The sequence below is a fragment of the Oncorhynchus keta genome, chromosome 19 (assembly GCF_023373465.1).
Source record: "Oncorhynchus keta strain PuntledgeMale-10-30-2019 chromosome 19, Oket_V2, whole genome shotgun sequence".
Lineage (NCBI taxonomy): Eukaryota > Metazoa > Chordata > Actinopteri > Salmoniformes > Salmonidae > Oncorhynchus > Oncorhynchus keta.
Window position 1 is genome coordinate 61,806,129 of NC_068439.1, and position 17,023 is coordinate 61,823,151.

At 43.2% G+C, this 17,023-nt stretch overlaps 1 protein-coding gene across 1 annotated transcript in view; it reads left to right on the forward strand.

The window, feature by feature from the left end:
- LOC118398624 (inositol-trisphosphate 3-kinase B-like) overlaps positions 1–17,023 on the forward strand; it is a 51,182-nt gene that overhangs the window by 24,093 nt on the left and 10,066 nt on the right. The window contains exons 3-6 of the mRNA XM_035794150.2: positions 11,898–11,997; positions 12,388–12,601; positions 13,792–13,996; positions 16,312–16,413. Of these exons, the coding sequence (XP_035650043.1) occupies positions 11,898–11,997; positions 12,388–12,601; positions 13,792–13,996; positions 16,312–16,413 (621 nt within the window). The remainder of the gene's footprint in view (positions 1–11,897; positions 11,998–12,387; positions 12,602–13,791; positions 13,997–16,311; positions 16,414–17,023) is intronic.

A 17,023-nucleotide genomic window follows, 5' to 3' on the forward strand; every position in this document is an offset into this window, starting at 1 on the left:
TTAAATGGAAGAAGTTTGGAACCTCCAAGACTATTCTAAATTGAGCAATTGTGGGAGAAGGGCCTTGGTCTGGGAGGTGAACAAGAACCCGATGGTCACTCTGACAGAGTTCCTTTGTGGAGATGAGAGAACCTTCCAGAAGGATAACCATCTCTGCAGCACTCCACCAATCAGGCCATTATGGTGGAGTGGCCAGACAGAAGACACTCCTCAGTAAAAGGCACATGACAGCCCACTTGGAGTTTGCTAAAAGACACAAAGGACTCTTAGACCATGAGAAACAAGATTCTCTGGTCTGATGAAACCAAGATTGAACTCTTTGGCCTGAATGCCAAGCGTCTAGAGGAAACCTGGCACCACCCCTACCAGGGGATGATAGGGATGAATGTCCTTGAGTGGCCCAGCCAGAGCCCGGACTTGAACCCGATCAAACATCTCTGGAGAGACCTGAAAATAGCTGTGCACGATGCTCCCCATCCAACCTGACAGAGCTTGAGAGGATCTGCAGAGAAGAATGGGAGAAACTTCTCAAATACAGGTGTGCCAAGCTTGTAGTGTCATACCCAAGAAGACTTGAGGCTTTATTCGCTGCCAAAGGTGCTTCAACAAAGTACTGAGTAAAGGGTCTGAATATTATGTAAATGTGATATTGAAGTTTTTAATTTACATTTTTTTATAAACATTTCTAAAAACCTGTTTTTGCTTTGTCAATATGGGGCTTTGTGTGTAGATTGATGAGGGAAAAATACTATTTAATCCATTTTAGAATAAGCCTGTAACAGTTGGCTGAATGTCTTTTCAGTGGTGTACCATTCTTGATACACACGGGAAACTGTTGAGTGTGAAAAACCCAGCAGCGTTGCAGTTCTTGACACACTCAAATCGGTGTGCCAGGTACCTACTCCCATACCCCATTCAAAGGCACTTTAATCTTTTGTCTTGCCCATTCACACTCTGAATGGCACAAATAAGAAATCCAATTCCCAATTGTTTCAATGCTTAAAAACCCTTATTTAACCTGTCTCCTCCCCTTCATCTACACTGATTGAAGTGGATTTATCAAGGACATCAATAAGGGATCATAGCTTTCACCTGGATTCACCTGGTCAGTCTATGTCATGGAAAGAGCATGTTTTGTACACATGGTATATTCTAGTACTTTAGTTAGCCAATAGTCACACACTGAATCTTGATTCTAAAAGTAAACCACTGTGTGTTTTATGGATTTAGTGGCAGTTATAATCTGGATATGAAAATAAACAGTGATAACACTACTCTTGTACTACCAAGTGTTTACCAAGTATAGCCTAAATACACTAAAACTCCATATTAGTCCACCCCCGTCCTCAGTCATTCCTTCTCAGACAGAGCTGGGATTTAGTATGTTAACTGTGTGCTGAGCCGTACCCCAAAAACGTCCAAATGATTTTGCCGTTATCCAATACATATATGATATAGGCTACTGCATATTCCACAAACAGAAACACATAAATAAACTATACTAGCTCCAGTAGGCTAATCTTTTTGAGTATGAACTGTATTACTGTATTGTATTGTATTGTATTATACTGTATTATATTGTGTGGAATTACAAACATTGTTCAAACCATGATAAATCAGAAGAGAACATGCGATTATGGTGCAGCACATGCGGCCTACAAAGTTACAAGTATAGGCTAGCTAATATATAATAGGGCCTATTTGTATAATTAGTAGGCTGTTGCATGTACACTTTTCATAATATTTCCCCTGATGTTATCAGCCTACCTCTTTTCTATTGTTGCTTCATTCCTTCCTCGCTTTCAACACTTAAATACATTTTGTTGTCCTTATCTTCATCATTCTAATGACATCCTTGAATAATATAGGACTATAATTAGATGCAGAAGGCTTTCACTTCTCTTCACGAAGATTGAATGGTTATGGGATTAATAAATAACTGCTATAGACTACCACCATCGCATATTCACTCTTCTATCCCACTACCCCTGAGTTCCTTTGGCTGCTGTATTTAACATTCATCAGAAAAAGCTTGCGTCCCTCTTCAAATAGTCTATTGGTATAAGAAATGCAAAAAAAAAAAAATGATGTGCAGTAAGCTATTCTAGTCTAGCTTTTTCTGCATGAGGCTCCAAGAGCTAAGGAGCGTTCTTTAAGGAGAGAGGCCAGCGAAGCACAGTGTGTGCGTATTGTGCAAGAGACAGAGGATATAAATTAGAAACGTATTATGCATAACCCATCATTAATTAGCAAAAAATTAGGCTAATGCTGCATTGAATGTATTACCTGAAAGAGGTAGGCTAGGACATCTATATATAGGGCTATATGTCAATCTAGAACAGGATTACCTATTTGCAATGCAATTTGAATGGAGTCGATGGAGAGAGAGAGAAAGACTGCTAGAGACTGCTTGCACATGCACTGATTTAAAGCGATGATATTCGAGTGATAGGCTGTAGCATAGACTATGCTTCAGAAAATGCAAGCCTACCTGTCACAAGAATAAAAGTTACCATGATGAAATCTACATGCGCTCCATACTGAGATGGGCTGTCTGAGATGGGCTGTCTGAGCATTGATGATTCATCATGCAGAGGCCGTAGAGAAGCCAGATTTCCACATTGCATATCGTTTAACAGTTCCATTTCACGCCATGCAGTTCATATAAATAATTTATTAGAATTGACTGGTTTCTCGCTGTTATTTATCCCGGGAAAAGGGAGTGGTTTTGGGCGTTAAATCCTGGTAAATCTTGGTAACCGTGTTCCCTCCATTCAATCCGAGTCCTGATGTGTGTTCTACCTGAGCAGTCTGCTGTCTATGCATTGCCCACATGTTTGTGATTTGTGTGTTTAAGGAACAGGAGATTTGCATGGGCGCAGAAGGCACATAGATTCAGACCTGACCACAGGCAGGCAAGGCCATGTCTACGGACGCTGGGTCGCCTGCCTCTCAAGTCCTCACTCTCAAATTCATACCAACTCATTTGCATGGCCCTTTGTTTTTCTAAGGTGGCTTTGTGAAACAAATGAGCCATAAACCCTATTGTCCTGCCCCTGTGAAGCCTCAGATTATAGCCAGAAGCTTGAGAGGAAAGTGGAGAGACAGAGTGCAGCATCCATCCCATTCATCTATCACCATGTCGTCTTTTGTCTTTCACATGTGGAGCCTGGTTGTCCCTGTGCTGGATGTTGTCTCAGCGTCTATCCTCTTCTTCCTCAGAGAGCTGCAGGTACTGTAACAGCAACTTGCTGGCTTTAGAGATCAGTTTATACTGAAGTGCCTGTTCAGTGTTTTCCCTATGATTTTTTTTCAGCAGTGGTGGCAAGGATAGCAGGGGGCAGAAATATATATTGAAGAAAATTACAACATATTATTTTGTAGCGGTGGCAACAATTTAGCAGCGATGTCCCCCAATGAATATAGGGGAAACACTTGCCTGTTGCTTTATTTTATAGCAGCATAGAGGTGCTACTCTCGTTTATTAAACCACAACTAATTCTGTGTTCTGTATGGGTCTTATCTCTATCCTGATCAAAAGTTATCATGTTTTCTAAGTTCTGATGGGTGGTCAGAGGTCATGAAAGGAATTCAGTGACATATGTAGAGTGCTTTTAGATATGAGAAAATAGGTTATGACTGCAGTGCTTATATACTGTATGTATCTTATTCAGCATGGATAATATTGAATTAATAAATGCATAACATTTCTCCGTCACAAACTTCCATGAATACTTTTGACCGCACATGCGGTCATCTTGACCTGACATCCTTCCTCCACCCTCCTCCCTTTTCCATCCCTCCATACCAGAGCCACTCAAGTCAGTTTCTGTCTCACAGACTCTTCCTGCATCGTCTGTTTCCCCAGTCTCCAGTCAGTTCCTGTCTCACAGACTATTCCTGCATCGTCTGTTTCCCCAGTCTCCAGTCAGTTCCTGTCTCACAGACTCTTCCTGCATCGTCTGTTTCCCCAGTCTCTAGGCAGTTCCTGTCTCACAGACTCTTCCTGCATCGTCTGTTTCCCCAGTCTCCAGTCAGTTCCTGTCTCACAGACTCTTCCTGCATCGTCTGTTTCCCCAGTCTCCAGTCAGTTCGTGTCTCACAGACTCTTCCTGCATCGTTCCTGTTTCTTCCTGCAGTCTCCAGTCAGTTCCTGTCTCACAGACTCTTCCTGCATCGTCTGTTTCCCCAGTCTCCAGTCAGTTCGTGTCTCACAGACTCTTCCTGCATCGTCTCTCCAGTTTCCTCACAGTCTTCCTGCAGTGTTTCAGTCTCCAGTCAGTTCCTGTCTCACAGACTCTTCCTGCATCGTCTGTTTCCCCAGTCTCCTCAGTCAGTTCCTTCCTGTCTCACAGACTCTTCCTGCATCTGTCTGTTTCAGTTCCTGTCTCAGTCTCCAGTCAGTTCCAGTCTCCTGTCTCACAGACTCTTCCTGCATCGTCTGTTTCCCCAGTCTCCAGTCAGTTCCTGTCTCACAGACTCTTCCTGCATCGTCTGTTTCCCCAGTCTCCAGTCAGTTCCTGTCTCACAGACTCTTCCTGCATCGTCTGTTTCCCCAGTCTCCAGTCAGTTCCTGTCTCACAGACTCTTCCTGCATCGTCTGTTTCCCCAGTCTCCAGTCAGTTCCTGTCTCACAGACTCTTCCTGCATCGTCTGTTTCCCCAGTCTCCAGTCAGTTCCTGTCTCACAGACTCTTCCTGCATCGTCTGTTTCCCCAGTCTCCAGTCAGTTCCTGTCTCACAGACTCTTCCTGCATCGGCAGTTCTGTTTCCCTGCAGTCTCCAGTCAGTTCCTGTCTCACAGACTCTTCCTGCATCGTCTGTTTCCCTCCAGTCTCCAGTCAGTTCCTGTCTGTTTCACTCCAGACTCTTCCTGCATCGTCTGTTTCCCCAGTCTCCAGGCAGTTCCTGTCTCACAGACTTCCTGCATCGTCTGTTTCCCCAGTCTCCAGGCAGTTCCTGTCTCACAGACTCTTCCTGCATCGTCTGTTTCCCCAGTCTCCAGTCAGTTCCTGTCTCACAGACTCTTCCTGCATCGTCTGTTTCCCCAGTCTCCAGTCAGTTCCTGTCTCACAGACTCTTCCTGCATCGTCTGTTTCCCCAGGGCGTCTCCATGGCTCCTCTCTGCTTCCTTCTAACACTGAGCTGTTTTGATCCGTCTCTCTGTCTGTGAGGGGTACTGCCGGCCGTCTTCTCCTGCACTCCTCCATGTCGGCTCGGTGCAGTGGCCCAGTACCTGTCAGTCTGTGTTACTAATGTGTTTTTAAGCACCCCCAACCACAACGGCTGGCAGGTTTTGTTTCCCATCAGCAACTTTGATACATACCAGAACCCCAGTGCCTGAGCTGAGCTGTGAGAGACTCAGATGAGCCGCTCACTCTTCTTTCATCTGAACGCACAGAAATATCACAGAACACAGAGATACTTTCTCATTTAAACCGTTAACTCAAAGGGAGAATGTATTCACAATGTTCCAACACTAGTGATGGATGGGGTTTGAGGATTTCTAAGAGATTTATTTTGAACAGAACTAGGTGGAGTCATTATATTGTGCTCACTACTTAGCTACTTTCTCACTATGGATGGAATAGCACCAAAAAGTGCTATTATAGATTGGATGCAGAGGAGGCTGGTGGGAAGAGCTATAGGAGGACGGTCTCATTGTAATGGCTGGAATGGAATTAGTGGAATGAAGTCAAACATGTAGTTTCCATATATTTGATGTGTTTGAATGTGTTCCTTTTATTCCATTCCAGCCATTACAATGAGCCAAATCTCCTATAGTGCCGCCCACCAGCCTCCTCTGCTCAGATGTACATGTACTGGGTTGTTCCACCAATTCAAGTCTTCTGAGATGTATAAGTTGGTCATTTTTTTGTTGATTTCACCATTTTTTTTATGTCATAAAAAGTTAGGTTGTTCAACTTCATAAAAAAAACTGTTTCCCATCTCAAAGTGAAATAAAACAAAATGCCTATAGTAAGTGGATATTTTAAGTGCCAAATAAATGAACAGGGTTGACAGTAACAGGGTTGACGATTTCATCTTAAATCAGCCATACATCTTGTGACAGGGGGGATGGAAGCTTGTGTACAACAGGGAGTGGCAATTGAATGCAAGCTTCACAAAAGCTATTTAAATGATAACATTGTAGCCTGTCTGTGGGTAACATGGTTGACATATTATACTCGATCTGCTCAGTTTTCCACCACAGAACACCAGAAAAATAGCCAAAACGAGTAGAACCAGCTCACCTGCTTTTACACTATGATTTCACTATTACATGTTGAATGTCTTTGAATAAACAAAAAGGAATAGTTTCACATCATAGGGTGTCCTTAAAATGAGGGGCAGATGTAGATGAATAAATCTTCACAAATTACTTTGTCAAAGCAACAAAATAATGACTAGGGTTTTACAATGATAGTGAAAACATTTTGGGGTTAAGTGGGTTAAAATCTTCCTAGAAGTCACAGAGGGTACACTGAGGGACATGTCAAAATGACAGTGGTAGAAGTACCCGATTGCCATACTTGAGTAAAAGTAAAGATATGTTAATAGAAAATGACTCAAAAGTGAAAGTCACAGTAAAATACTGAGTAAAAGTCTACAATTATTTGGTTAATATACTTAAGTATTAAAAGTAAATGTAATTGATAAAATGTACTTAAGTATCAAAAGTAAAAACCATTTCAAATTCGTTATATTAAACAAACCAGACAGCACCATTTTCTTGTTTTTTAAATTTACGAATAGGAGTTGATAGGCTTGAAGTCATAAACAGCGCAATGCTTGATGCACAACCAAGAGCTGCTGGCAAAACGCACATAAGTGCTGTTTGAATGAATGTTTACATGCCTGCTGCCTACCACCGCTCAGTCCGATACTTAGATACTTGTATGCTCAGTCAGATTATATGCAACACGCTAGATAATATCTAGTAATATCATCAACCATGTGTAGTTAACTAGTGATTATTATTTTTTACCTTTATTTAACTAGGCAAGTCAGTTAAGAACAAATTCTTATTTTCAATGATGGCCTAGGAACAGTGGGTTAACTGCCTGTTCAGGGGCAGAACGACAGATTTGTACCTTGTCAGCTCAGGGGTTTGAACTTGAGACCTTCCGGTTACTAGTCCAACACTCTAACCACTAGGCTACCCTGCCGCCCCCTAGTGATAACTAGTGATTATGATTGATTGTTTTTTATAAGATAAGGTTAATGCTAGCTAGCAACTTACCTTGGCTTACTGCATTCGCGTAACAGGCAGTCTCCTTGTGGATTGCAATGAGAGAGAGTCAGGTCGTTATTGCGCTGGACTAGTTAACTGTACGGTTGCAAGATTGGATCCCCCAAGCTGACAAGGTGAAAATCTGTCGTTCTACCCCTGAACGAGGCAGTTAACCCACCGTTCCTAGGCCGTCATTGAAAATAAGAATGTGTTCTTAACTCACTTGCCTAGTTAAATAAATGTATTAAACAAATATTTAAAAAATGGGCAAATCGGCGCCAAAAAATACCAATTTCCGTTTGTTATGAAAACTTGAAATCGGACCATCGGCCATTCCGATTAATCGGTCGACCTCTAGTCCAGAGTAGTGATGCTGGACGGGCGGGCAGGTGCGGGCAGCAATCGGTTGAATTTAGTTTTACATGCATTTAAGAGCATTTGGAGGCCACGGAAGGAGAGTTGTATAGCATTGAAGCTTGTCTGGAGTTTAGTTAAAACAGTGTCCAAAGAAGGGCCAGAAGTATACAGAATGGTGTCGTCTGCGCAGAGGTGGATCAGAGAATCACCAGCAGCAAGAGCGATATCATTGATGTATACAGAGAAAAGAGTCGCCCGAGAATTGAACCCTGTGACACCCCCATAGAGATTGCCAGAGGTCCGGACAACAGGCCCTCCGATTTGACACACTGAACTCAAGTCTTTATTCATGTATAAAATCTGATTTATTGAATGTTCCATGTGGTCTATATTAAAGGACACTTCATTGAATATAACAGGCTTTTAAAATGCAATATTAGTGCACAATTTCTACTTAAAATATCAAAGTGACGCATCTGGTGTGTGTCCTCTGTGGGAATGCGTGTGATGTTATTATTGCATCATTATACTTGAACTACTTACTTTTTTAGACCGAGTAACGTCAGGAAAACATTTAAGCATGTGGTCATCTTATTGTGTCGTTGATGTATGTATTGTTGTAGGCCTGTGTTTGTGTGTGCTGTATTACTAGTGTGCTGTGGCCTATCTAAAAAACACATTAACAGGTCTAAGGGGAAAGCTCACACTGAGGCCTGTATCTGACGGCTGGCCCCTGCCTGTCCCCTGAGCACCTCCTCTCTGCCGCTGACCCCAAGATCAGTCAGTTTCCACCACCTGAAAGAAGAGTGTGTGTGTGTGTGTGTGTGTGTGTGTGTGTGTGTGTGTGTGTGTGTGTGTGTGTGTGTGTGTGTGTGTGTGTGTGTGTGTGTGTGTGTGTGTGTGTGTGTGTGTGTGTGTGTGTGTGTGTGTGTGTGTGTGTGTGTGTGTGTGTGTGTGTGTGTGTGTGTGTGTGAGATAGAGAAAGAGCACTGTGTGTTTTCATGCACTTACATGTATGTCTGATACTCTCTCACACCCACTGCAGTGTGAAGAGCAAGTTGACTCCCCCCACCGCTAGAGCACAGCAGCACAGTCTCGTGATGAAAAACCAAACCAGCACTGAGAGGAACTCAGTGAGCGTCTGAATGTAACTTAATCTACCGTGTTACTGAAAGCAGAAGTCCACTGGAGTGGGGGGGAATATACACACACATTTCCTAGACGCAAAATGCTTATTTTTCAGTTGAGTCAGCGACATTTAAGATTTTACTGCCCTATACCTTATAATCACATCTGGATATAAATCCTTCCATGTATGGGAAGTTGCTTTGTCATTGTTTTTTCAAAGTCAGCTGAGAGAAAATATATAGCCAAGCATATACTGTATCTAACTCCTGATTAAGTACATTTGAATGGTACTGACTCTTAAGTATTGCTCTTAAACGTCTCACTGAGAGAGAAGGGGCTTCTTGTGACTGACTTCTGTTTGCCAGAATGGCTCTTGTTTGTGCGTTTGTCCTTGCTATTGTGTGTTTGTGTGTGTGAGGGAGGCCCTGAACTCCCAGGCTTGGAACAACGATATTACCCTGCTGGCTCTGGTGCTTGTGGGGAGAGAGACCAGAGTGCTGTGGTTAGTTGGTGGCTAAGGGAAACCCCACATCCATCCATGGTGGAGAGCAGCTAGTGGAGTGAAGAATGCACTGGCCATGCCAAGACGGAAAATGAAAGAGAGCTGTCTCCTGGACGGCCAGTGAGAGGGAATAACACAGTGTAACCGTCCTTCTGTAGCTCAGTTGGTAGAGCATGGCGCTTGTAACGCCAGGGTAGTGGGTTCGATTCCCGGGACCACCCATACGTAGAATGTATGCACACATGACTGTAAGTCGCTTTGGATAAAAGCGTCTGCTAAATGGCATATATTATTTATTTATATTTATCAGCAGAGCACAGCGACTCGGCTGGAACCGAAAAACACACTCTGACGTTAAAATCAAATTGTATTTGTCACGTGCTTCGTAAACAACAGGTATAGACTAACAGTGAAATGCTGACTTACTGGTCCTTCCCAACAATACAGAGAGAAAGAAAATAGAGAAATAATAGAAAAGTAAAACGCATAATAATAAATAGATAATTAATAACAATAACTTGGCTATATACAGTATGTACATGGGGTACCAGTGCTGAGTTGATGTGCAGGGGTACGAGGTAATTGAGGTAGAATAAAGTGACAGATAGTAAACAGAAGCAGCAGCTTATGTGATGAGTCAAAGTTAGTGCGAAAAGGGTCAACGCAGATAGTCCAGGTTGCTGTTGGTTAACTATTTAAACTGTTTAGCAGTCTTATTGCTTCGGGGTAGAAGCTGTTCAGAGTTCTGTTGGTTCCTCTGACACCGCCTGGTACGGAGGTCCTGGATGGCAAGGAGCTCAGCCCCAGTGATGAACTGGGCCAAATGCACTACCCTCTGTAGCGCCTTGCGGTCAGATGCCAAGCAGTTGACATACCAAGTGGTGATGCAGCCAGTCAAGATCCTCTCAATGGTGCAGCTGTAGAACATTTTGAGGATTTGAATGCCCATGCCAAATATTTCTAGACTCCTAAAGGAAGTTAACTGTTTTAACTGGGGCTCATTAGCCCATGGCTCTGACCGTATGCCCTTAGTTAGATTGATACCATCCTAATGATTTGATAGCAGCAGACACCTAACACCTTTTCTCTGAGGTGATAGGCTCTCCGTTGAAATGTGCTAGGCTAATGCCCAAATCGATGGGTACTAGATTGCCAAGAACAGTTAGCTAACCATCGGCAGCACTGGACTGGTGTGTGAATCTGACCATCTGGAGGTGTTCCTGCATGAATAGGTGCTCATTATGTGTACATTCTTAACAATACGGGGTTGTCTGGATGACCCGACTGCTTGGTTGCAGGCATTGGTCACTTAGTTGGGTTGTTTTCTTTAACAAGAGTAGGTTTGGGTTGTTTATGCTGGGTTATTGGTGCTGGGTTATTGAGATATGACCCAGCGAGTCAGATCAGGAGATTGGAGGCGTAGTTTAGTAGGGTCGTGGCTTTCATATAGTTATTTTTACCCACCCGTGAGAGTAAATGTTATTGCTGTTTATCTGTACACATGTTAAGGTTAAACGTTTACATTTTTGTTGCTTACAGTCCCCTAAAAGCCTATGGAAATCCCATTGTTGGGATAGATACCACCTTATTATAATATATAATAAATATTTTTTATATTCTAAAAGAATGTATAAAATTCACCCCAAAAAATAAGGAACATTTCAACTGTAAAGTTAACATGACTCACTGGTGGCCAATAAGATCTATCTGAAATCCACGCCTCCAATAAGCCACTCCTCCTGAAAATAACCTGAGGATTACATTAAAAAAGACCCAGCTGCTAGATCAGCAGCATGAAAATAAAACTACCCAATTGATGATTAAATGAACCCATGTTTGGGTAATCCCAACAACCCAACATGTTGGATTATTCACGCAACCCAACTGGCTGGGTGAAAATTACCCAGCGGTGTCCTGTCCAGTCGTTACCCAGCACTGGGTTACCAAAGAATCCAAATGGGGTTGTTTTTAACCCAGCATTGTTTCGTGTTAGAGCAGCAAGAGCAACTAAATACGCTTTTATCTCCAATCAATGAGCTGAATACTCACTTCAGACTTCAGACTGTTATTATAAGCCGGGTTGGAGGAAGTATATTATACCATTTTCTGAGTTATACTGAAATAACTGGTATTATCACTTTTCCCTACAGCCACAAATAGTTTAATTCATTTCAAGTGAGAAAGCATTTGTACTCTAGTGTAAAAAACGACAGATTCTTCACCTCAGCAGTCAGGTGGAGAGACACTGGATGTCTTATGTATGCAAATGATGTTTTTTGTTTTTGTTTCTACTTCTTGTTGCTGTTTCTACTTGTTGATGTTGTTTCCTGTGGTCTGTAATAATTCTGCGGTGTATGCTAATATTGGTTCAAATGTGTGCCTGACTCTGTGACTGTCTTCTGTGAGAGAAATCCCTGTTTGAATCATAAACTGCTAAATAATACAGTCAACTACATCAATGAATGACAACAAAAGGAGTCAAATGTTAATGTGCGGTGGGCTGTATTCTAAATGTAATAAAGTAACAATTCCGTCCACACACAACAGAGCATTGTTCTGTGTTTTTTTGTCTCTTGTAATACTACAGTGCTTGTAATGAAAACAGACAAGGATTGTACGAGGAACACAACGCACAGTAGGTTTACTCAAAGCGTCCTCTGTTTGTTTGTCCATACAGCACAAGTCATGGAAGAAGATCAAGAACATTGTCCACTGGTCTCCATTCGTCATGTCTTTCAAGAAGAAGTACCCTTGGATCCAGCTGGCTGGTCATGCAGGTAGGCCTCGACAACGTTGCCTCTGGAATGTGGGGATTCTGGGATAAGGCTATGGAAGGAATGTGTGTTCTGTGTTCCGCTCTCATTCTCCTGGCTGGATTGGATACGATGCAGTGGCCAATGGCCAGTGTGTTTGGAATTCAAATCTAGTCTCAGGCTAAGTGTTGGGATATACTTGTAAATCATATATTCAAAGGCTCAGTACTAGGGAATAACTAAAAGTTTCATCCTATTTGTATAGACTGTAGCTAGGCTATCTGAAATGGAATGGTCCATTCAGAATCAGATACAACCTTTTCTTTAGCAACAGGACAAAACAAAGTAAAGCAGGCCTACTGTTAACACTGAACATCCTCTAATGGTTTTATTGCATGTTTTGGTTCCTCTCAGGCAGTTTCAAGGCAGGGGCTAACGGGCGTATCCTGAAGAAGCACTGTGACTGTGAGCAGCGCTGCTTGGATTCGCTGATGAAAGACGTGCTGCGTCCCTACGTACCGGCCTACCACGGAGACGTGGAGAAGGACGGGGAGAAGTACAACCAGATGGATGATCTGCTCTCTGAGTTCGACCTGCCCTGCGTCATGGACTGCAAGATGGGTGTCAGGTGAGTGTGGGTTGACGGACCTTTATTGGCAGGTGCATCTCTTTGTTGAAGTTACACATAGGCACATGTCTCAGTTTACCCTCTGGATATCCGAATCTAAACTTTTTGGGGGTGAATGAAAATAGACCTTAGATCAGTGTTGGACATCATTGTAGCTCTCAGATCTCTTTGTTCCATTTTGACAGGTTAGGGTAAGGTCCAATATTCAATCAGGCAGACATCCATTAGGCGTAAGGTCTAAGAGTGACCATCACACTCCCCTAGAGAGGAGATATGTACTGTAGCCAGCTGGCCCTTCACAGACACACCATGACTTAAATCAGCCTGTATTGGGAAACAAGTATTGGGAAACGACTTCCATTCCTTTGGGTTCATTATTGGGCTGCCGAACTCCACATACTGTACGTGTTACAGTTGTCAAAATCTCCCTTGTTAAGTTTACATCAGATGTATATCAGATATGGGTATACCGAGACACTTTGCAAAGTTATTACTGACCAGTGAAATATTGGAGACTCTTCTGAGGCACTTTGAACTGGGTGTAAACAGGTCAGGCTTGTTTTGCTACAGTATCCTGTACTCTACCGTTGTGACGAATAGCTTTGTTGCCGGGTGGCCTTCATCACTCTCCCTGCTATATCCCTCTCCTCTCATCTCCTTTCCTCTCTAGCACAACTTTGGTTGTGTGACCCTTCTCTGGAATGGCCGGAATGTTAGGAAATGATAAACCAGCCCCTCCAAACACAACAATTTGGTGCAGTGCTAACAGACTAGAGCCTGGCCTGTTCTTGAGGTAGCTGGCTAGTGAGAAGGAGAATTTGAATCTAGGAAAGGTTAAGACAATCCCTTATTCAGGGATGAACTGAAGAGAAGGGAACTCCTCCTCCTGTCTTCACTGCAATAATAATTCTACAGTATAATTACTATGTGAAAGAAAACAGTTTCTCTTCTTCATTCACATGTTGTCCCCTGGGGCATGATCACTCAACGGCTTTGTCAAACAACATCTGAATGATCAATATTGTATTGCACAATGTTTGCACAGTGATTGTATTCTAAGAAGTAGAGTCAAATTATCCTTTATATTGGCTCATAAAAGGAAATTAATTTGGTTGCTGGACTGGTTACAACATAAAATCTCATTCAACAAAGTCAGTACCAAACAGATGTGGCTTCTCTGTCCACCAAAGGACGTACCTGGAGGAGGAGCTGACCAAGGCCCGTAAGAATACCAGTCTGAGGAAGGACATGTACCAGAAGATGGTGGAGGTGGAACCCCTGGCGCCCACCCCCGAGGAGCAGGAGCAGCAGGCGGTCACCAAGCCCCGCTACATGCAGTGGAGGGAGACCATCAGCTCCACCGCTACACTGGGCTTCCGCATCGAGGGCATCAAAGTAAGCCACGGGACAGATTATGTACTGGGGTATACGGTAGAGCAGGGGTCGGCAACAGGAGTGGTTTTTGGGGGGGGGGGGTCAAAAATGACTATAAAATCACCAGGGATTCAGCAAGAAAATCAGTTTAATTAAGGAAATCTGTTCCTAGGTATTGCCATGAATTTTCGAAAAAGAGACATATATGAGCGTGTCTCAATGTAATCAAAGTTTCAAATAAAATAAAAAAACATTTGGGCTTAGTTGTAGTAAATTTAGCAGAGTACAAATTATGAAAATTATGTTCCGTCCCCTCGACCATCCGCTCTGACAAAAATGGTCCCTTGGCTGAATATAGTTGCCTATCCCTGCAGTGGAGTGATGCATTGCGATATAAAGTCATACTCTGTAAAACTAATTTAACAGTCCATTATTGGAGGAAGTAAACACGATAGGAAAGGTGACCAAATACTCCATCTGTCAGTCTGTACACTCAGTAGTTACTAGTTGATTTTATAATAATTAAAACAGTAATAATATGAAATTGAGAGTGTAATTCCACTTAGAAGGGCTGACCTTGATGGTCCTGCTTGATTTGTGTACAGACATACCCTGCAGTCGCCCCTTAATAGCATTGTTCAGACTGAGGGTTGCCAGGGCCAACAGGAAGGAATACCCTCTATTTGGTGTCAGTGTGTATAGAGTGTGTTGCGTGTTTTTTTCACACATAGGGCCTGCTTGTGACACCTCTACTGACAGTAACTTCAGTTGCTGACACGTCCCATTTGCTCCTACACACCATCAGTCTCCTTCAATCTGAAACTAATAGATTCAATGCAGCAGCACACAGACAGACAGACTGACTGACAGACAGACAGCCTGATCATGTGATTCTGCCTTAGTAAAGCTAAGCACACTAATAATCCTATTCGGAGAAAGCTGGGTGCAACAACAAAAAGAGCACATCTGCAACATATTCTTCCTAGGCAATTAGATTACATGGGTCTAATTCCTCCTAAAGCCAAGAGGGAGACATCCTGGCTATGTTTGGGCCGTAACACCATCTTCTAGAATCTGTCTCCTCTAATGAGGCCCTGATATTTGACTCTGGAGGGCTTAAGACAGATGTGCAGGATGAATAGTTCAGACTGGACTGGCAGTGTAGGGAGCAGTGGCAGCAACAGGGCTGTCCGGAGTTTCCACTCCTCTGTCTCTATTTCCCGACTCCAGCCATGTCCATAGATGGCCATGGCCCGCAGAGCTTTGATGGCTCTCTCTGTTGTCATGACACCAGGGGTTGCCCTCAGAGACTGTCTGTAGAATCAAAAGGTTCTGTGAGTTTTTAGAGAGCACACAGCTGCTGTTGTGTCTTTTGGGCCCCAGCTCAATGCCCATATTATTGTCTGCCTGCATTTCTAGGGAGACAGTAGAGCACGGTAGAGCACGGTGCTGTGGTAGAGTTAGAATATGAGCACATTAAGTGTGTGGAGACACGTCCTCTTGTCTTAGATGATGCAAAACGTTGGGCCATTTTCCTGTTTTAGTCACCTCTTTCAGCAGGGTTTTGCTGCTTAATAGTATAGTAGTAGGAATAACGCTTCCCATCCGAAACTGTTTGGATGAGTTTGTGCATACAGTATATTATGACAACATTTTGTGATGTTTTAGACTTCGGTGAGGTTTTTTTCGGCTGTTCGGGCAGACAATTATTTTTCTGGAGGCAAGCCGAAGTCGGTAGCCGGTGTCGGTAGCCGAAGTCGGTAACCGAAGTCGGTAGCCGAAGTCTACGCCCCTTCGTTGGTGATTGGTCAACAGTAGGGATTCTTCAATAAAGTCTTTGTTGTCATTTAACGAGAGATGACTCGTTTTCATGCACATTTTTTCAGTTGGAAATACTGCACCAAACATCTCAGTTACAGTAGATATAAAATGTATATAAAATAATCTCCTCGGCAAAAACGTCCAAATGAATGACCAATTTCTTTAGTTGTCTTAGATGAATTCTGACTATTTTGAGGAAGCGTATACTGGCTACAGCTTCTCAAAATGAACAAACTATTGCCTCTTATTCTTTTAAGGGAGTATGCGAGCACACTCGTTCGGTTTGCCTAGCTGACTTTTGCTAGCCGCCAGCCTAACTGAAGCATGCTGATGCCACGGTATGGGTCTGACTTCTGAAGTTCTTTAGCCTCCCCTTGAATAACAGAGGCCATTTGTATCAAGCTAGCAGTGTGTGTCACATGTATACAGGGGACCTCAGACATCATGTAATTGTTGGTGGCCCCATCCTGCTGGACTCTAAAAATATCTGCCTTTCTTTCCTTTCGTCTGTGCAGAAGGAAGACGGGACGGTAAACAGAGACTTTAAAAAGACTAGGAGCATGGAGCAAGTGACAGAGGCATTCAACGACTTTGTCAAAGGAAACCAGAACATCCTGGTGAGTGTGTGTGCATATGTCTCTGTGATTCTTTCGGGGTGTGTTTGTGTGTGAGCCGGAGCCCCCTAATGCTCCGGCAAACCTCTCCCTGCCCCATGGTCAAATGGCCCCTGGAGGGAACTCCCAAGGACTTCCACCTCTCTAATGGCCCAGGAAGTGAGGTCATAGCCAGGACGGCTGTGTGTGATTTAGGTCTCCCGGGGTCCTGGAAACAGAGCAGGGAAATGAAACACTCAAACAAGATATCCTCCATTCCACATTGGTTTGTCATGTGTTTATCTAGTACCACTAGGCCCAAGCCAAACACACTGTATCTGTCACTGTGTGGTGGGCCTTGGCCCTACTGTTGTGTACTTAACTGTCACTCATGTGTGGTCTTCATCTCTCTCTCTACTGAGCTGAGCTGTTGTCCCAAATGGTTTTGCACTATGGAGTTATCATAATTCATAGAATGGTCTGTTTATGGGTAAGGTTCTGTAATGAATACAGGGCCTGTATCCACAAAGCGTCTCAGAAAAGGTCCTAGGAATCCAGTAGCGGTGTGTGGGTAAAATCACTGTGGAAGCCAAGCCAGGAAAAAACTACTATTACATATTGCTATTGACCTACA